This window comes from Vidua macroura, chromosome 6, assembly GCF_024509145.1.
Source record: "Vidua macroura isolate BioBank_ID:100142 chromosome 6, ASM2450914v1, whole genome shotgun sequence".
Taxonomy (NCBI): Eukaryota; Metazoa; Chordata; class Aves; order Passeriformes; family Viduidae; genus Vidua; species Vidua macroura.
In genome coordinates, this window is record NC_071576.1 from 24,561,277 (window position 1) to 24,582,636 (window position 21,360).

Genomic DNA, 21,360 nt, shown 5'->3' on the forward strand with positions numbered 1-21,360 from the left:
AAAAAAGTATAAAAAAATCATTTGAATAGAAATAAATTTTAACAAATATTCCTTTTTTAATTCTCACTTTTTTACTGCCACAGACACAAGCAAGGAAGGAAAAAGTTTCATCATTCAGTTTCTTGAGGGATTTATATTTAGGTGCATCCTGTAACTCATATAAATTCAGAGTGCAGCTTAGAAAGCCAAAAAATTAGCAAGGGTTTTGACCAAGAGATTGAGAAGTGATTAAAACTCATGGAAGAAAGACTCATTTCTCAGTAAGAATAACAGTCACATGGATGATGGATCATAATAACTTCATAATCTGACCCACATGCAGTAAATACAGTGATGACTGTCATTTTGAATAAGGGAGGGGGATTGATGCTGATTATTAATCCATTTCTTGGCCAGTCTGATTGCTTCTGAGCCAGCTTCTCCACTGTTAGTACTTTCCTGAAGTATCTTAATAGCTTTCACCGACAGCCTCTTCCTTTTTAACCAGTCACTTTTCATACAGTGTGTTGTCCTAACTTACTTGACAGACTCCTTTCTTTAATTGGTCTGCTTCTAGTATTCCTATAGCTGGAGGCTTGGTCTTCTTTTAGCATGTAGTGTAACAGTACTACTACAGGCACAGGGTCACATATAATTCTGTTTTACTTGCTGCAAAAAATATTTATGTTTTTCCTTAATTCCCAGGTGTTGCAATGAAAGCTTCATTTAAACAAAGTGACATATGCTATGAAAGTAAGGACCTAGTATTTAGTGCCAATGTCTAAAATGGCAGATATCTGTATAGCAGACACAGAATAAATAAAAAAATATAGTTGCATAATAGAAATTCAGAAGCCAGCTTAGCTAACTGTGTCATTGATAGGTTTATATGGGGTTCCTGTAGAGATGTGTATTTAACATTTTCAGTCGGATAATATACATAACATACTTCACAAGAAAAAAAAATCTTTTTAGAGAGCAAGAGTGTCCAAGCCTGACTTTCTTTGAATGTGTCCAACCTTTAATATCTTTTCAAGTATACTGAAGTCTGTGCCAGTTGTCCCAGAATGACACTGCCTTCCCTATAGCATACTTCCTCAGCTGGGGAAATAGTTGTAAATACTGGGATTGAGGGTGGACTACATGTGTGAACTGGTTATTGGCTTGCAGCTCTCAAAATAAATGGCTAAATATAAGTCCCTTATTCTCAGCGGTAGGTACTAATTTGTGCCTGCCTTCACTAAGCACTTGCTTGTTTTTCTACAACTTCTGGGAGTTTAAAATCTTTTAAAAATCCAGCTAAGTCAACACAAAGTTATTTTACAGTTATGTTAAAGTAATATTGCCCTGTGTCCAATTTTTTATTTTCTATTAGTAATAAATTCACAACATGCTACATAGCATGAAAATAAAAGGTACCTTTTTCCTGATATAAATGAAATTTTAAGCAAACTTAATTATATTTAGACATATTTTCTTCCTCTTTTTGAACAACACCCACCTTTTTACCACTCATGTCTTCAAAATTCCTTCTCTTTGTTTAAATAAAACACTTTCTAAAATCTGAATGTTGTGCATTTGTTTCATGTAACTGATGTGGTCATGAAAGCCAGGTCTTTTTTTTATACTTGGGATAATGCAGAGGTAATGAAAGCAGAATTGGACCTAAGAGGTTTTTTGTTTCAATTATAAAATAATGTGGGTAAATGCCTTGGGTTTGACAGCAACAAAAGAAAAGGAATATTGTGCTTATGCCTTCAATCAGCTTTATTAGATCCTTAAAGGGAAAATTATGTGAAAGGCAGAGGAAGAAAACAACAAGCTAAGCAAGATCCCAATTTCAGTATAATTCGGAGAAAATAACTGATTTAGGTTGGTCCTCTTGCCAGGGTGAATGACTCAAGGCTTCCAAACAAGAAATGGAAACCAGAAGGATAGGGAAAGCCTGCAAGAACAAATTGAGAAGATGTGATTGACTGTAATGTTTCAAAATCAACTGCTGCAAAGATGAGTTTGGGCTCTTGCCCAGAATACAATTGAATGGTGATGTTCATTTAGACCCTTAATGCTGAAACAAAATAAGATGTAGCTGTGTTTCTGTTAGAAATTTATTTGTTCTTTCCAGTGTCTCTAGCTAGGGATATGATGTCATCTCCTCTTTCTTCTATCAGACCCTGTAGTGATTGCTGTTGCTGCTGTTTCATAATTTTTCTGAACATCAGTTTTTTGAAGGAAAGCTTGAGTCCAGGTGATAATATCTCTCAAACGTGAAATGTCATCACTGTTCAGTAGATGACTTTGAAAAAAATTCATGCTCTGTGAGCAAATAGGCTAACTCAATTGGCCAACAAAGGAGAACTATAAGATTGTCGTGTGTGTATGTACTTTTTTGACTGGCAAAGCCAGTCAAGTTTTTGTTACTATCGAGCTAGTTTTTTTAATTAAGTAAATGGTTCATTCTGCAAAGACTGAAATAACTATCTTTAATGGGTACAATTTGTAAAATGTTATTTCTAAAAGTTGTGGGCAGCTGCTTGTCCTCCACCTCAGGCACAGGAGGTTCTAAAAGCAACTACACTTTATGCAAAAAATTAGTCAGTTGACAATAGGCAGTGATGGGATGGCATTGTCTTCTACTTCCTCCTTTCGTTTATTCCTTTCATCTCACTGACTGTGCTTACTAACCTTTTTTTTTTTTTTCTGTTTCTATTTCAAATCAGGAAGGGGAAAAAACCCTAAACCACAGCTTGTAATTAAATACTGAGCTAGCTCTTACCATGTTTACTGAATTACATATTGCATATATGGATGTATATCCTCAAAGTTTCATGTGTTTTTAGATTTCTAAAGTTAATGTGTTCCACAGGAATAGACCTTAACTCCTTCTTGTCTGTTTTCCATGAAGAGATTTGATTCCAAAGAGGAGGGAGGAATAAAGCAGTGAAAGGCACTTACAGATCCCTTCACGTTTTAGGGATTCATAGAGCCATGAATATAGTTACTCAGCTCTGCAGATTCTCCTGGTTCACAGTAGAAGTTCCTCCAGCAGAAAGACTTTAGTGTCAGCCTTACAATAAGCAGATCAGCCTGACATCAGGTGCAGAGTGGTATCTTTTCACACACATCTTTGCTGCAGTGTGGCTGACCTGGTAAAGAGGACTTTAAACCAGGAGCCCTGAGGGAAGGGGGGAGTTACCGCAGCTCTGAGGGAGCGATGGAGAGGCTGCCAAGCAAAGCAGCTGGGGTGATGTGAACCTCGAGGAGCACAATGTGAATAAACAGGGCTCAGCTGGGGTCACCTCAAGCATTTGCAAGTGAGTGAGGAAGTTTCTCTGGAAAGCCTGCACACCAGGGCACACAACATGGGACATAAACATGAGGAGCTGGAGATCTGTGTGCAGCTGCAGGGGCAGGATCTCATCAGGATCCCAGGGATGCAGTGAATGGACTGAGTGCTGCTGTGGAGGAATACAGACCATTTAGGAATGGCTGGCCAGGAAGACAAGGAGGGAGCAACTGGAGTGCATGGAGCTCTGCCTGAGGTTGAATGATGAGAATTTATGGGTAAGGATTAAAGAGCAGATCAATAGTGGTGACTTGGTGGTAGGTATCTACTATGGGCTGCCTGACCTGGAACAAGAAGATGGGGCCCTGTAGAGACAGCCAGAAGCAGCCTGATGTTTACAGACCCTGATCCTTAATGGGGAATTCAACTACCTTGATATTTTCTGGAGGGACAACATTGCAGGGCATAAGCAATCCAGCAGCATTAATGATAACTTCTTGATACAAGTGAGAGTCAATGAGAAGTGTTCCATTGGAGCTCTAACACATAAATGAAGAAGGCCTTACTGGGGTGATGGTCAAAGTGAGCCTTGGTTGTTGTGACCATGAGGTGGTGGAGTTCAGATCCTGAGAAGAGGGAGCAGGGCAAAAAGCAAGTTCACAGACCTAGGCTTCAGGAGAGCAGCCTGTCACTTATTCAGAGGTCTGCTTGGAAAAGTCCCATGATAAAGGGCTCTGGAGGGAAGAGGGGTCCAGGAAACCTGCAAAATATTCAAGGATCACCTCCACTCAAGTCTATGCCAGCATGCAGAAAATCAGGCAAAGATCTCAAGAGGCCTGTGTTGTTGAGCAAGGAGCTCCTGGCAAAACTCAAACATAAAAAAGAAAGCATACAGAAGGTGGAAACAGGGACAGGTAACAAGAGAGGAATACAGAGACAGCCTGAACATGCAGAGATTTGGTTAGGGAAATCAAAGCCTACCTGGAGTTGAGCTTGGTACAAGATGTCAAAAGCTTCTGTTAGTACTTACTGAGGTGGCTTGAAAACTGGTTGAATGACCCAGAGGGTCATTGGTACAAAGGGTCAGTGGTACAAAAGGTCAGAGGGTCAGTGGTACAAAGTCTAACCAGAGGCCAGTAACCCCAGTGGTCAGTACTAGATCCAACTCTGTTCAATATCTTCATTAATATTCTGAAAGATGGGGCAGGGTGTACCCTCAGCAAGTTTACTGATGATTCAAATGTGGGAGAGTGGCTGTTATACCGAAGGGTTGTACTGCCAGTTGGGTGGACTTTGATATGCTGGAGAAATGGTCTGACAGGAGTCCCATGAAGTTCAGCAAGGGAAAGTGGGAAGTCCTGTGCGTGAGGGAAAATAAACCATACACCACTGTTATATTCAGGGCCAATCAGCTGGAAAGCAGATTTACAGCATAGGACCTGTAGGTCCTCATGGACACCAAGCTGGGCATGAGTTAGCAATATGGCCTGCAACCAAAGGGACTGCTGATATCCTGGGCTGCCAACACTTCAGCAGGCTGCTTTAGCTGCCAGCAGGTCAAGGAAGGTGTTTACTTCCTTCTCCCCTACTCAGCACTGGTTAGACCACAGTTCTAACTTTGTTAGAACACAAAGAGTTCAGTTGAAGGACCACTAAAATGATTAAAGGACTGGAGCACCTTTCATATGAGAAAAGACTGAGAGAGACAGAACTGCCTGGAGGAGAGAAGGCTCAGAGGAGAATCTGATCAATGTGCACAGGTACCTAAAGGAAGGAAGCAAAGAGGATGAAGCCAAGCTCTTCTCAGTGGCGCCCAGTGACAGGACCAGAGGCAATGGACACAAAGGGAAGAACAAGGGTGTCCATATGAACATCAGGAAACACATTTTTACTGTGAGGGTAACTGAGCACTGGCACAGGCTGCCCAGAGAAGTTGTGGGATCTCCTTCCTTAAAGGGTAATCATTCTTTGGAGATACTTAGAAGCTGTTTGGACATGGTTCTGGACAACTGGCTCTAGGTTGCCCTTCTTGAGCAGGGATTGGGTCAGATGATCTCGAGAGGTCCCGTCCCTTTCATCATCAACCTTTCTGTGATTCAGAAGCAATTGATAATTGCTTTTCACATTTTCAGCTCCCATTTCTTTAGAACTTTCAGATAATCCACTGCCTGCTCTAATGGTGACCTGAATCACTGGTGTTTTGACATTGACTTGTGGTATAATGCTGAATTGCTCTTTAGAAGCCGCTTCCTGCATTACAAGATTGCTAAGATGACAAATATATTGCTTAAATACCTAGTATATCCTTTCTACATTCTCTCTGAAAAGTTCTCTCTGAGATCCTCAGAGACTGTGGAAATGCCACAAGGCTTATATATCCAATAGCTGCATGCATTTTGAATATACAAAAATGCAACTTGCAAAAGGAACCTGATGTGCTGCATGAGGCTGCTGTGTGTTTTTAAAACTGATTTGTTGTTCTACACTGCATATTTCTCGGCTTAGGCATCTCTTACTAATGAAAAAATCTGGATCGAGTCTCACTTTTTGTAGTGAGAGCTACATCAGTGAGTAAAGCAATGGAGGACATTAATTTTCCAATTCCAATCACATGGAGTAGTAGAAATTGCAAGCAGGATTCCTGTTATAGATATGCTTGCAGGGGTTTAGACTGAGCTGAAAGAAAGAAAGTGTTTATAGGGATCTGTGTTCTTGTAGCTGATCTTACTTGGACCTCAGTTTCAGTTTGAACCTACATTAAAATGTATGAATTATCTTCTTGAAGTTATTTGACATTTCAATTACTTGCTGAATCAGCAATATGCTCTGAATATATATGAACCATTAAAGACTAAAATGGGCCCAGGACTAAGAATAACAACCAAGACCAGGCTGGATGGGGCTCAGAGTAACCTGGTCTAGTGGGAGATTCCCTGCTTCTGGCAGGAAGATTGGAACCAAATTATTTTTAAGGTCCCTTACCTTAAACCAAACCATTCTATGTTTCTATGATTGTATGCTTCTATGGATCCACTGTATTTATATTGTTATATCCATATCTAGGTATCTCTAGGTATATCCATATCTACATTAATAGATACATAGATATATATTTGTATATTTATGTTTGGAAAGTAAGACTTTGGGGAAATTGAAACATCTGATGACAACTGAATTCCTTAATCTCCTATCTTTCAGTATTTTGACATTAAACCATCATTGTGCTAAATGCTCAAAGCATCCTTTTGTTGTAGACTGGAGTTCATACATTGCTTTCTTCAGGCCCAACCCAGAGCATCTTACAAGGCCTAAATTATCTTATTTATATTGGAGAAGCCCAAGAACTCCAGAGAAGTGTTTGAAGAAGGATGGGGAAAATGGTATAGCATTTGTAGTATTTTAAATTCACATGGGGAATATGAATTTCATTGTTTTCTTTTGACATGTAGAGATCAACTATAGGAGAATCTACTGATGTCATGTCTCTTACACATTCTGCAAAAATATTCCAAATAAGAGGCTGCTTTAGAAAGGTGATTCATGACATTCCGACATCACCATCTTCCAACATTTTTAAAAACACAAATGCTTTGCTTTAAGTAATTTTTAATGTGTGTAGATGGAATCCTCTTACAGTCCTGAATAAATGTGTATACATTCTGAAGATGGATAAATTGTAGGATATATTCTAGTTGGCTAACAAGGTAACTTGAGCTAAGACAGTAACAATGCAAATTAGATATTGGAAAACTTTTTTTTTTTCCTATTAGGATGGTCAGACATTGGAATAGTTTGCCCAGAAAGGTGGTGGAGTCACCCTCCCTGGAGGTGGTCAAGAGGTGTCTGGGTCTGGCACTGGGTGATGTGGTTTAGTGGTTTAGGGGTACCACTGATAGTGCTGGGTTGATGGCTGGACTGGGCGATCTTTAAGGTCTCTTCCAACCTTGATAATTCTATGATTCTTCTTGGTGCTTCCATTAAATGCCTTTCTGAACACTCACCATGCACTATCCAGGTTAGTCTGCAGACCTAGGACACAAGGACTGTGTCTTTTTCTACCCCAGATGAGGATTTTGAAAACTGCTTGTCATTTAAAGCATTCCCAAGACCCAGCATTATGTATCTTCACTGACCTTGTAAGCAGAGCTCAGGCTGCCTGCAAATGCCATGTCTGCTGGCATGTAGCAGGTTATAGATAGATAGATAGATAGATAGATAGATAGATAGATAGATAGATATAGAAATATATGCACACATACAGTGACAAGATACTGCCCAGATGTTTTTTTCCAAGATAAAATACATGTGTTCTGTCATGGATCTCTGAATAGGTAACTTGAGTTAAAACTAAGTTGCTAAAAGAAAAAAACTTCATATATTTTGAGTCATGTTTAAAATTAAACTTCAAAATATGTCTGAGCTAGCATTTGAAAATGAGCAAGCAGTATTTTTGTATGCAGCTTGCTGAAGTCACAGGTTTTTCCAAATCTGTATTTTGTGATTTTGTGACTTCAGTTTTTAATACAAACATTGCTATGCTAAGCAAATTAAAACAATGGAATAACTCTTCTTTTTAATTGTCAAAAAATGTTCCTCACCCTTTAAATACAATTTCTTGTATTTCAGAAAAAATTGATTGAATTTGTACGTATTCATTGCTGATTTCTTTATATCGTCTCACCAGCACATAATTAGTAGCACAGTAGCTGTTTAGCAAGTAAGCAGAGAGTATAATTATTTGTCTGTATGCCTGGAAATGCTGAAAGGTTAGCAGCTTAACTAAAAAGCAAAAATAGAATTGGCACTATGGTATTGATACCTTATTTATCCATACAAAAATAATTTCTTTTTTTTTCTTCAATAGGTTACTTGGCTTCTACAAGGGAATACTTCCTCCTGTCTTGGCTGAGACACCCAAAAGGGCAGTGAAGGTAAAAACCCCACGCTTCCTCCCTTAAAAGTATAACTAAGGACAGTGGCAGCTGTAAAACATTTTATTTCACCCCCACTGACTGAGATTAGAATCTTAAACTTATTTGGCATATTAATCCTCTGATTTTTACTAGGAGGAACGTTTCCTGTTGATAGCACAATAAAAACTGTCCTTGATTAAGAAGTGTAGGATAAAGCTCATAAATGTTAAGCTAATTTTGACCTGTGTATCAAACGTTACTGAAAAAAAAACCTGCAATTATTTTATATTGTCAGAATTAATAAAATATTTTAAGTTATATTTTAGCCTCATAATTGCCTCTGGTTTACATATTTGGTTTTACTGAAAATGCCTAGCAACTTGCAAAACAACTAACAGCTTAATAAATTAACACAAGAAGCCATTAAAGAAGCCACTAATAAGTACTTATTTAGTAGGTTTGAAGTGGTGCCCAGAATTTTTTTGTGCTCCAAAGAGCACTCTGCTCCATAGTCTATCTTTTTAAGAGATTGAAAATCGTAATGGATACAACTCCTTACTGTGCAAAACATTTTACTCTAGCTCTCTTGCAGTTATAGATATTAGCCTATCAAAGTGTATTTTCTGTCAAATGCTGGTCTGATTTTCCTTTATTATCCTTTATTTTGATTTGTAGAACAGGATTTTAGTAACATTCCTAAGCAAAATACTTCAATACATCAATTTTTTCAGTTGAGCCATTCAACCTTTTTAATTAAAACTTAATTATTAAGCACATCATTCTAAAGTTCTAAATCTATCAAAGTAGCCATTGTGTTATGAGCAAATGTTTCTTAGTCTTTTATTCAGAACTTTGAAGTTTCCATAGTTGCACCAAATGTGTCTAAAAGCAATTATTATACAGAATGTCTTGATTTTCCTTTCTTTCTTTTTGTTGTTTCTTTCTAAAAAGGCTGCATATGATTCTGGTCCTTAGTCTGCAATTAATCATTCACATTCCAATTCCTTTACAGAGGAATAATATTTGTATAAAGTGACAGGATGTGACCTTGTAACAGAATCCTAAAGGAGTTCTGATAATGTCATCTTCACATTTGCACTGGCATTTTAGATGCCAGTGACATATGTCACTTATCTCAAAATTATTTAATAAAACCAGGAAAACTAAAGTCCTATTTAATGGCAAAGTGGCATGGCAGTGAAGAATAGATGGATAATATTTAGAAGATTCCTAATAACTTGTTTTCTTCATATTGTGATGTTTCCTCTGTCTCTCCATTTAGTTTCATTTGAAAGAGAATAAATCTGACTGTGCTTTTTAAATTCCAGTATGTATTTAGTTAAAATACTAACCTATTTGATTTCTCCTACCAATTTGAGTCATTCATAAACTTCAAATCACTTTATTCAAATTGATCAAATTGGCTTAAACCCCATGATATTCAATATAATTATAGAATCATAAAAAGATTTTAAGTTGGGAAGGATCTCTGCTCAAAGCAGAGCTGACTTCATGGTTAGATCAGGATGTTCAGATGCCTGGTCTAGTTGAATTCTGAAATCTTAAAGGATGGAGACTGCAGCCTCTCTGTGTTCCTCCTCTGTGAAGAATTTTGCCTTATATCCAGCCCAAATCCTCCTGTTGCAGCCTTTGTGTGCTGCCTCTCATGCTTCTGTTGTCAGCCCCTGAGAAAGTCTGGCTCTTCTGTATAAAATTTGAATGGTGGAAGAGAGAACTTAAACCACCTTAGATTTTTTTTGTCTCCAGGCTAAACAGACTCAGTTCTCTCAAACTCTTGTACATCATAAGCTCAGGGCCCTTTAATGTCTTACTTGTCCTCTCTTTGTGGGATGCTTTCTACACGGTTCTTGGACATTTATGTGAGAGCTGAGCTTTCTGCAAACATGAGAATCAACATTAAATGTTAAACATGTGAGGTTTTAAATTAAATAGTTGAATTCTTTTGTTATTTACTATATTATATTTTACTATTCCTTTAAATTTACTGCTGTTCCAAGGACATCAAGATAACTTTTTTGAGACATCAGCTGTATTCTACATTAGAAGAATTCAGTGACAGAACAGGGCTGAACAACAATGTCCTTGTAAGAACCTGTATAATGAAACAATTCAATGTGAGATGTCATATGCCAGTACAATTTTTAACATTCAAAGTGGAATTTGTACCTATGCTTTGACCTGAAGAGAATCCAGCTTATCTCAGATTTCCACTAACCTTATTTGGCTATGACTCCAAAGGAAAAGTCATTGCTTCCTTTGGCCTACCCTCCAACCTTTATTCTTCTAATAGTTTTCCTCAGCTAAACAAACCTCAAGCTGTCCCTTCTTCACTGCCTAAATGACTAGTGAGACTTAGAGGATGATTACATTCAGGCCAGTGATTCTGAGATTTGAGAAAGCACAAAAGGAAAAGAGGCATTTTCTAGGTTCCAGTAGCTTCTTTTTATGTTTGTAATGAACTTTTTTGAAAGCTTCTAGTCATAGTGTCATAAAAGTGTGTAGAGAATAAGCAAGAGAGATTTTGTACTAAGAAGAAATGTACTTGTGCTACTGAAACATTGTATATATATGGTGTGTATTTTTGCAAGTAAAAATAAAGCTATTAAAATGAAGTTATTTAGCCCCAGTTTTTCAGTTAAGTGTTGAAGGTACAGCTTAATTTTTAGTCAACTACGTTCTCATGTGTGTCTTGCTATTTCTTTTTTTCTCTCTTTTTATTTCCCTTCTAAAAAGAAAGCTGGTATTTCTGGAAGATGAAAAGTCAAAGTTTATAACTTTCTGTTAGATTGAACTTGGAGGAAAGAAATGATGATGCCAATACAATGGTTAACAGATGAACTTTTGGGGCAAATTTATATTGCTCATGTGTTCCCAGACATCTTGTTTCAAGCATATATTTTTATCTTAGAGTTATTGAGACATCTGGTAAGTACTTTGGCTATTTTCTGTGTAACTTCAATTAAAGTGTATCTTTGCCAGATGGACAATATTGGTTACTATATACACAAAAGCATGTTTTAAATACGTTTATTCTGAGATTTTTTTTTTTTTACAAAGCTATTAACTTAATACAACTGTAGAGGAAAAGACAAATTATGCTGTGTTTTTAAAAACATTTTGGGTGGACATATATAAAGTCATATGATACAGTATGAAATCTTTGTTTTTTGAAAAATTGTATGTATACTAGCCACTCTAGTACACCCAGCAACATTTATATTAAATTTTATTGCTATTGATTTTTTTTTTTAATTATTTAAAGCATAGTTACTATTAAGTAGTTATTTTATTTATGACTCTAGGAAGCTATTGATTTTTAAGGTAACATTTTAAAGACCAAAAAAATTGCTGGGTAATGTAATTCTGCCTTTATTACAACTATTTTACAGATCTGTAACACTATGGAAAACATTAAGGAATACCAGAAATTCCATTAAAGGTTAAGAGGGTAACAATGTCTAGAAAGATGCTGGAGAGAGAATAAAGCAAATTTTATCACAATAAGAAATTAATTTAGTTCAGTGAAGCAGCTTACCCTCCCACTTTGTCAGACCTTTATTATACCTTCAAAAAGATAGTGCTAGAGTTTAAGTAACACTTCTATCTTTTTGGTTATTGTCAAGGCCAATGCAAAAATTTTAAACATATCTGCAAGATGCTTGCAAGATTAATGTTCAATCTTTACACTTTTTGGAGGGTAGTCAAAATCTGGGTCCCAGTTCTAGGACCTTTTCTGCAAAATGATACAGTAATCCCAACTGAGGATATAAAATATATCCGTCCAGTGACCAGAGCTCATCAGCTTCCAGAATTTAACAACCCAATTTTGCTTATGTATACATATTCCTTCTTGCTTTAAGACAGAGGCATTATTAACACATTAACACCCAATTCTCCGATGGTTTTGGTATAATTCCAGTGACTTTTCATTTGAAGCAGGTCTTGATTGAAAAATTTTATTGACTTTGCCATAGGACAAGGTTCTAAACAAGTTCAAATGAAAATGTGCTGCTTATTACTTATGTTCCTGTACACGTGGTTTATGGAATAGCTGTTTTGTTCTGATAGATCTGTAGTACTGAACCGTGAGGGACAGAGCTTGTCTTCTTTGGCTGAGATTCTAGCACAGGCCACACAATCTTTCTTGTCTTAAAAACTGTATTCCCTTATGTTTCTTATGATTCCCACGTCTCCATTGGCCTCATGGCTCATTGCCTTCCTCTCATGGTGAAACAGTTTGGTTTGTCTCATGCATCAGCGGATGCTGTGTGGAGACATTCTCTATGGTCACAGAATTCACCAACTTTCCAAGGATCCCACCTTCATTTGAACAAGCTTGCTCTGAACTAATCAAATGTTACAGGTCAACATTGGAAAGCAGGCAGGAAAGTTAATAGTTCTGGCTATTTACTTTTGCTGGACTGGGATGTGACAGCTCTTGTACTAGGAGATATGAACCTCTACTGATGCAGTCTTGGTGGAACTGTGACAGGTTTTTGTTCTCCAGTCCCATCATACCAGACACACTGTGTAAAAGCCACTTTATTTTGCATGCAAAGATGTGAATATTCCTAGACAGATTACAGGACTCACAAATAGCGAGCTGCGGTTAGGGACCTTGTGTTGTTCCATGTGTGAAAATTACGTGGAATAACACCTTCAATATTTTTGGTGTTACCCAGAATTCAGATACCTACTCTTTTTAGTCCACAATTTCTGCCATCCTCATGCTAGATCATTTTCACTGCACTCAGATCTGTCTTATGTGATAGCAACTGGATTGCTTTTTCAGTGGCTTCAGTAACATGTTTGCAGAATATGGATTTAAGACACTATGGGATTTGTTCTATAATCTCCTTCATAAATTTATCAAACTCTTGCCTTCAAAACATAAAGACTTTTCCCCGATTGTTCTTATTGGAAGACTGTTTCAGGACTCTTTTAGTTAAAAGAAAGCTTCATCAGATCTCCAGCCACATTCTAGTTATGAGTATATTTTGCTTTTACACCTAACTTATTTATGTTACATATCTTCCTTTTTTTTCATTCTCTTGCAGTGTCTCTTTTGCTAAACTAAACAAGGAAAGCAGTTACTCTCCTTCAGTCTTCATTCTTAAAATAATCTCTAAGTTCTCTTTAATGGTCCTGGTAGCCCTGTTTTGAATATGATGTAGTCTGAGTTGTTTTTTAAATAGTGGCCTAGATTGTCTGCTGTATTTCAGAGGCCATCTTCCCAATAATTTGTAAAATGCCACACACACTCTTTCTCTAGAGTATGTATTGACCCATGCATCTTAGACTTTGTGTCCACAGACAAGGTGCTAGGCAGCAAAAGTCTATTTGCCTGTGCCAACAGGAAGCTTCCTCCTGTCTTCAGTGAAGTCAGAGTTATTCTAAACCTTCTTCTTGGAAGAACAAATCCATTCATTTATTATGCTTTGATTTTTATAAGAATTCACAGAAGGTATTCTTAAAACTAATAGGTTTAGGTGTCAAGACAGGGTAGGTTGCAAAGTGAGCCATTTGCAAATGGTTGCCTTTCACCACGTTGGTGCAGGTGAAGCTGATTTTACTTTTTTCTTGAGATTCAAACACATGAGTACAGGCCTTCAAGACATCCTCTAAGGGATTGCAGATGCTCAGAACTTTGAAGCGCCACTGAAAGCAGACAACTGACTGAAAGATTCATTTGTAAAGAGAGAACAGGAAAAGAAATGTGCCTGTTGACACAAAAGAAGATTATAAAAATGGCAGACTTTCCATCTTCAAAATCCACAATTATATCTTTCTGATGAGAAGCAGACTAGTGTTTGAGAAATGCAAAAGCATTTGCATCACATTACATTAAGGATATGGGGGTGATTTCTTGGGAAAATTGTAATATCTGCTACTACATTTAAACTAGTTTATGAAAGTTAATGCTAGAGGAAAAGTTTATAAAAATTTACTTAAAATAGGTCCTTTATGATGTAAATGAACTCTTAGATAAAGCATTACTTGAACTGCACTTTTCCTCCTATTATGCATGACACACTAATAAAATCAGTTCCGAAGCCTGATTGTCTACTCTTGCACATCTAACTCTGCTACAGAGTGTGTGAAATAAAAGTGGCTTAAGTTTATTTTGCAGAACTGCATGTAGCTACTCAGGATATGAGGTAGTGAAACCCCATTGTAGTCGCTTTTTACTAATTTGTAAAAGTAACTAATAATTTCTTTCAGTTCAATTTCAATCTAACTTCTATTCACAGTTTTTTACCTTTGAACAATACAAGAAGCTACTGGGATATGCATCATTGCCACCAGGATTGGTATGTATGAAAACAGAACTTTGTGTTGTGATGTAGTATGTGTCTGCTGAACAGGGTGTCATCTGCTTCCTCCCATAGGAGAAGCCCAAAATTAAAGGGTCCAGCTCAATCCAGAGTTTTTCAAAACAGACCTGTCCCTTGATAAGAAAATATTGATAAGAATATATCAAAATTGATACATTATGTTTTATATCAAATGTCCTCAAAATAATTCCCTACAACATCATAACATTCATGAACATGGATAACAGCCACCATGGAAAAGTCTGTATACAGCTTGTCATTCTTCATTCTTACAAAATTACGAAAAAAGTTGATTATCAATATTTATTTATTCATGTCATCATGTCTAGTTTAACACTTCAGCCTCATAGTGCTATTCTCCAAGGCACCATACAACTGTAACAAAAAATACAGATCTCAGTTTTATTTTAAAAATTTTATAAAAGAAACATAAGTTATTGATGTCCATCAAAATTCTCTTGTCCATCGGTGGAGTTAGGAATTAATCTCAAGAAATAACTGGCTTAAAAACAAACTTCAGGGCATAAAGATACACAGAAATGTTTTAATGTGAAGATGTAGCTTGCATGTGTAATCTGCATTCTCATATGTAGGTCTTAATTCTGCTATTGTGCATTAGGAGTAAAATACTTTTTATAAGAGCTACTGCTTCCTGTGGTGTAAGAATGTAAATCATAGTAAATATCTATTTTTCATGATGATGACATCACAACTTTAGGAAACAATTGATCTTTTTAAGGCTGTGCTATAAAGGTTTTGGCAATTTCAAGTCTCTTTTTAAAGAGTATTGCTTCCAGTTACATGTCCCTTTAATTGCAGTGAGTGAATGGTCATGGAATTCTATTAACTAGGTTAAAGCAAGTTTCCTCTTCCTCTTAATTATTCCACTGGCCCTATAGCTGTTTGCAGTCTCTCCTGTTTTATCCGGTATTTTTCAGCAGTTCTCATCCTTAGGTGTATATAGGAAGACTGATACTTGTTCTCTAGCAAGTGGAAAGAACAGAGCTGAAGGTTCTGTGATACCCCAGCACTTTTTTGGGAGGAAGAAAAATAGGCTGAAAACTTGTAAACATACTATTGCATGTTTACAAGCTGCCCAAAAGCTGCTGTGATTCATAGAACAGTTACAGCAAAGCTTAGAACAATCAGAACCCCTCACATTTTTGGTGCAGTACTGTTACTATAGAAGCATTTTTGGTCCTAAGGTAGTGAGGGAAAAAAAAAAAAGACTGAGGGGGATTCTGGTCTAAGCCAGGCAGAATGCTTCTAGGTACTTCAACAGACTCATATCAATTTGTTATTAAAAGACAGATGCATACATACAGCACCAGCTTCCTACTGGCTTCAGTCTCATGGTTGATGACGAAATGTTCCCATCTTACTGGAAAAATCAATTTTTTAGTAACACACTCCAAAGGCAGTAGGACCGGTGTTTGTCACTGCCCTTTGAACTTCTCATTCCTCTCTTTCTTGAGCTCTCAGGAGTCCTTGCTCAAATCCCTCTGCATTAAGTAAGTTTTTTCTCACTATTGTTTTTTCCCTTACTCTTGGCTTCTTTGAATTTCAGCAAATGGATTCATTATAATGTATTTTGGTCCTGGGACTTTGTTCAGCACCTAGAGAGTTTGGGGATGTTAAGTGAAGGCAGTAAATGTATAAAGTGATCATTAAACTTAACCCCTCTGAACTTTCTCAATTAACCTAAATATTTTAATACTATTTTTTGTTTAAAAAAATTAAGGTATCTTAAAATGCTGTGCCATGATGGAAAGCAAAGCAGTGAGTATCTCCATATCTATGACTGAAATGCCACTAGCTTCTAAGTAAATGGAGTTAATTCATCCTTGCAATGAATGCTGACATTTCCTCATGTGTCACTCATGCCCATATAAACCTTTCTAGGATTTTTAACTACTAGGTGAACATTCTACTTGTGCAGTTTGCTTAAGTACTGAACTATTTTAGTTGTTTACATGTATTTTTAAGGTAATATGTTAGTGTTATGTTCTTAATGCTCAGTTCTGAGATTTTATTTTTTCTAGTGCTGCATAACTACACTTATATTTGTGTTATTATTCAGAGTCCACCCAAAGATAACATGAGGACATTCTTTTGCCACTTTTTCCATGTTTGTGCAATCATTTGGTACCATATTTTCCCTTCCAGCTGAAAAGAGAATACGTGGACATGGAGTGCTATGATATTTTGTTTTGATTGTTTTAGACTATGGTTTATGGCTATTGTCATACTGTCTTCATGAACTGTCAGCATCTATCAAGGGTTCAAGTTGTTTAGCAATAGAATACTGCTGCATTGCTGTAGTCTTGCAGTTTGCATTGTATCCCTTGGTTTCACAATCTGATGTAGAGGAAGTATTATTCCTTAATACTCAATTTTCATTTGAACTTTCCCAGGCATTTGCAGTTGCTGGCTTGGGATCTGGGTTGACAGAGGCAGTTGTGGTTAACCCATTTGAAGTAGTGAAGGTTACCTTACAGACCAATCAGAATGCCTTCACAGAGGTAGGAAAACTGCTTCCTTCTCCTTTTTCCGTTTTATTGGGCATAATGCACTTTGATGTTCATATTTAGAGCAGAATGTCTGTAATATATTGGTGGATGCAAATGATTTCCCCACAAGCTCAACAGAAATGGGAGACCCAATAGACAATGCCTTCAGGTGTGCAGAGATGCATGCAGCACTGTCAGAGGCATCAGCATCTCCCCTGAAAATATTCTGTGCCTGAAATGCACCTTCATCCCTCCCGAGCAGCCAGCAACCCAGCACTGTGAGGAACTGTAATCCAGTAGTACAAACCTGAGCCCCTTGGACACAGCGCATTTACCCCAGCAGGCTCCAGATTGCAAGTGAGCACTGAAGGTTAGCATAGAACACCATGGCCCTGTGCCCTAGACAGAGACCAGCTGCTGTATTTTATGCAATGTTTCTTGGATGAAATTACTTACAAGACTTCACTTTTATTAGCACAAACTGGAAAATTGTTATATAACAAGTACATTGATAATTTAAATTCTTGCTTAACTTCAGAGTTTTGTTATTCAAATATTGTTTCGTCCAAGGAAGTCATTGAACAAAACATTGTCCATGATTCTGGGTACTGCTGAAAGGGGAAAAATATTAAACTGGAAAACAGTGATTCACAAAAATCAAGTGTTCTCAGGAATGCACTAGCTTCTATTAATTTTAATGCAGAACATGTTCCAGGATAAAGGGAAGGAAGGCAGTAATGAAGTTCCTTTTTCATTTTCTCATTTAATAAAAATAACAATTGTCAAATCATGCTTTTCAAAATCTTTTGAGAAATCAGCTGTACCATAGTAGAAGTGCCAAATCATATAAGCATTCACATGAAAAGGTTGGCTGAATCCCTGGTGGGACATGATTTTTGCATATTCTACTATTATGCTTTGACTGAGTTAATACTTGCATGCCTTGTAGCGCTCATGTACACAAATTGAAGAGTTTTGGGGGATCCACAGTAAAGAGATTTATGGCCTGGTCATTTACATAATCTGCTGGGGCCAAGCTCCTCAGGTACACTCTGGAAAAATACAGCTATTGATTTCCAAATGTCATAAAGTAACTGGTACCTACTCCATAAGTCATCCAGAAAAGCATTTTCTTCCAGAATAAATTTTAAAATGTTTGGTAAACTCCTGTTTGATTCTTAATGCATATGAAAGATATGTTTATTTGCTGCAAGTCTCCAGTCTAGACATTTGTTAAACTTGGGCAGCAAAGCCACTAAACAGACAAAGAGTACAGAGCAGGAGTAAAATGTTTAGGATCCCGGAAGGAGAGAGACTGAAAGTAGGAAAAAGCAATGTGTGAGAGAATCTGTCTCTCAAGATGATGTGATAAAAATTATGAACTATTACGGCTCCAGCAGTAGTGAACTAAGCAGATATTCTGGATCTTTCTGCTTCATGGTTGTGAAGATATAATTATCCTAGCTTTAAAAACCCTCTGCTTTTAAGTATAAACAAACCACAAACCATTATATCTTGAACAAACCATTTCTTGTAAAGTTGCAAAAGACCAATGTATCCTTTCACTTCATATGTTTTAATTTTTTCTCTACTGCAAAATTTATAACAAAGTCTGGGGTGGTTTAGTTTGTAAATTTTAGCCAATTATTTCCTTCAGTTACAGCATCTCTTCCTTGGTGACCTTCAGAATAATACAATAATCAAACTGTAGCTGTCCAAAAGCATTCTGAGTTGTTTTTGTTCAGGTGAATATTCTCTAATTTAATTTAAATGCAAAATTTCACAAAATCCAAATAATAGTATAAAATTGCCACAGAATGGTATTTGGACTCTACTAGAAACCTAGTTTACACTGAAAATATTAACTACTTGCTCTAGGGAAGAAAATCCAAGCTAAATTAAGTTCTTTAATCACAAAGATTGTTATATCACAGACAAGTTAATTTTTAATGTATCTTTCTAAAGTGTTAGAACTTCAAAATTTGCTGTAAATTAGAAAAAACTCCAGTGACTTAATACCTTGACATCAAGTTCTCATTAAGAAAATGTTAAAGAACATTCCACAACAAAGCATGTAAACTAAGCCCATTGGAAGAAGCATGTCCAGAGATTATATTATACAGCATAAGGCATTATCATGCACTGTTTTTCTAAAAGGTTTAAATAAAGTGTGTACCTTTCGCATTGTGGAGCTTTCATACTACATGATGAAACCTAATGCAGTTCACATATTTCTTTGACTATTGTATAGAAATAATAAATATATCTTGTTTAAAAGGAACAAGGAAGAGCATGAGCACATACACTCACACCCAGACTCCAGCACACCCCCAAAGCAAATATTCACACCCTGCAGTGACAGCTGAATTGTTCTGTGGTAGCAGATCATCTTTCCAGGGTTGATAGATTTAAAGAGGAAGGCCACTATAAATCACGTATCAGCCCTTTTGTAATGTGGATTGCTGTGGGTAAAAGTAATGGTGGCTTTTTGTTAAAGTAGACTGCAAGAAGTCCAACACTATGTTGTTTGGTTTTCCTTTTTTTTTTTTTTCCCTTTCCCTGTAGCCCTGGATAACTCACTGGTTATAGAAGCTGGTGAGATGATTAAAATCTTCTCACCTGACATGAGAGTTATGATTAATTAAACAAATACAATTTTCTGCCTTATGATGAGAAGAATCTGACTCCAGATTCCACTGAACCAGGTCTATATTAAGCAAGAGTCAACAGCTGTGTGAAGTGCATTAACTCCAGATGTTTGTACAATAAATTCCTCTGTCTAAGGTCCTTCCATCATCAATGATGAACCGCAGACCTTCTATGGCTTGATCGGTTGACATGATGACGCCTCCTTTGGTAAAAGGGAAGTGCTGCCAAAGAGTCCTCCTTGTTACTAAAGGACTGAAAGGGAAGTCAGGTGTAGACATTGCAGGTGTCTATATTTGGACTTATTAATCCCATCTCAGGTGTTCAGCAAGTGACAGGCTTCCCCTCTGAGTCATGAGTAAATCCACACTCAAGACAAGGGATGTTGTAGATGTTGATGTGCTTGCCACAAAGGCATACTACGGGATACCTTAATATTGAAGGTTGCTGTATAATTTCTTAAAGATCTAATGTCCATTTTTGGAGCACAAAAAAAGGATGTTATTGCTAGTATCCATGATACTATCCATGTTTAGTATCTCCATTTAAGAATAGACTCTGACTTGAATTCTTGGGGGTAGATAGAAAAGTAAACTCTAGTAAAGTATATGCTGAGCGTTAACAGGATAATATTAGTTGTGAAATATGAAAAAACAGAATGAAACTTTGTATTAAAGATTAAACTCGTTGATCACCTAAATAAGCAGTCATATGCTGGGTCAGATATAGTAGCATCGTTTGGCTGATGCTGTTGATCTACCACAGTGATATTTTGAAATGGAAAGCTATTAAACAAATAAGTGTATTGAAATTAGTGGTATTCATACTGGTGTAGTCAAAATTCTTCTATATTTCCATGTTTGAACTTCCTAGTGGAAGTCATGTTTTGCCTTTCTAATTATAGATTTGATTACCCAGAGCTTTATGGTTTTATGGCTTTTTTTGGCTTTATGCTTTGGAGAAAGCCAAACTCTATTCAATAACTTTTTGAAAGTAATGTTTCTATAAGGCTGCTAAAAAATGTAAAATATTCAGAAGGGGAATAACTAATTCTGAATATCATGGTATATTCAAAAAAAGATCAAAGGTGCATGTAGTCAGGCAGATTCTGTCTGATATGAGGGAGTTTCTTCCTTTTTGCCTTTTATGAAATGAAAATCTGTTACAGTACTACTCTTTTACAGTACTCAAGACCTGCTTTCATCTTATTCTGCAATCAGAAAAATGAGGAATATTTTTTTAATTAAAGTTGTGGTTTTTATTGGTCAGAGGAAAGAGAAAATACGGTGATACTTATTATAAAATTACAAGAATTGGCAACACTGTGTTTGTCAACAGCATGGAAATGATGCTATGTTTATTGTTTTCTTTTTGCAAAGATGATCTCTTCCTTCTTTTGCTTAACTTGTGTAGCAACCATCTAGCTTTGTTCAAGCTCAGCAGATCATTAAAACCGGTGGTCTGGGCTTCCAAGGACTCAACAAAGGCCTTACTGCAACACTGGGCCGTCACGGAGTTTTTAACATGGTTTACTTTGGATTCTACTTCAATGTGAAAAACATTCTTCCAGTCAATAAAGTAAGTTCTTCATACAATGCAATAGACAATCAGATAAGAAGTTTGACACTTTTATTCACACTCTATTTTTCTGTGCAAAGCTGTGGTATTTA

At 36.7% G+C, this 21,360-nt stretch overlaps 1 protein-coding gene across 2 annotated transcripts in view; it reads left to right on the forward strand.

Moving 5' to 3' along the window:
* Nucleotides 1-21,360, forward strand: part of SLC25A21 (solute carrier family 25 member 21) — a 241,774-nt gene that overhangs the window by 209,709 nt on the left and 10,705 nt on the right. Inside the window, exons 2-6 of one of the 2 annotated variants that reach the window (XM_053981181.1) lie at nt 8,130-8,196; nt 10,933-11,124; nt 14,451-14,510; nt 16,949-17,056; nt 21,104-21,268. In XM_053981181.1, the coding sequence (XP_053837156.1) occupies nt 11,005-11,124; nt 14,451-14,510; nt 16,949-17,056; nt 21,104-21,268 (453 nt within the window). In that variant the 5' untranslated portion in view covers nt 8,130-8,196; nt 10,933-11,004. The remainder of the gene's footprint in view (nt 1-8,129; nt 8,197-10,932; nt 11,125-14,450; nt 14,511-16,948; nt 17,057-21,103; nt 21,269-21,360) is intronic. The other variant, XM_053981180.1, reaches the window with a different exon arrangement.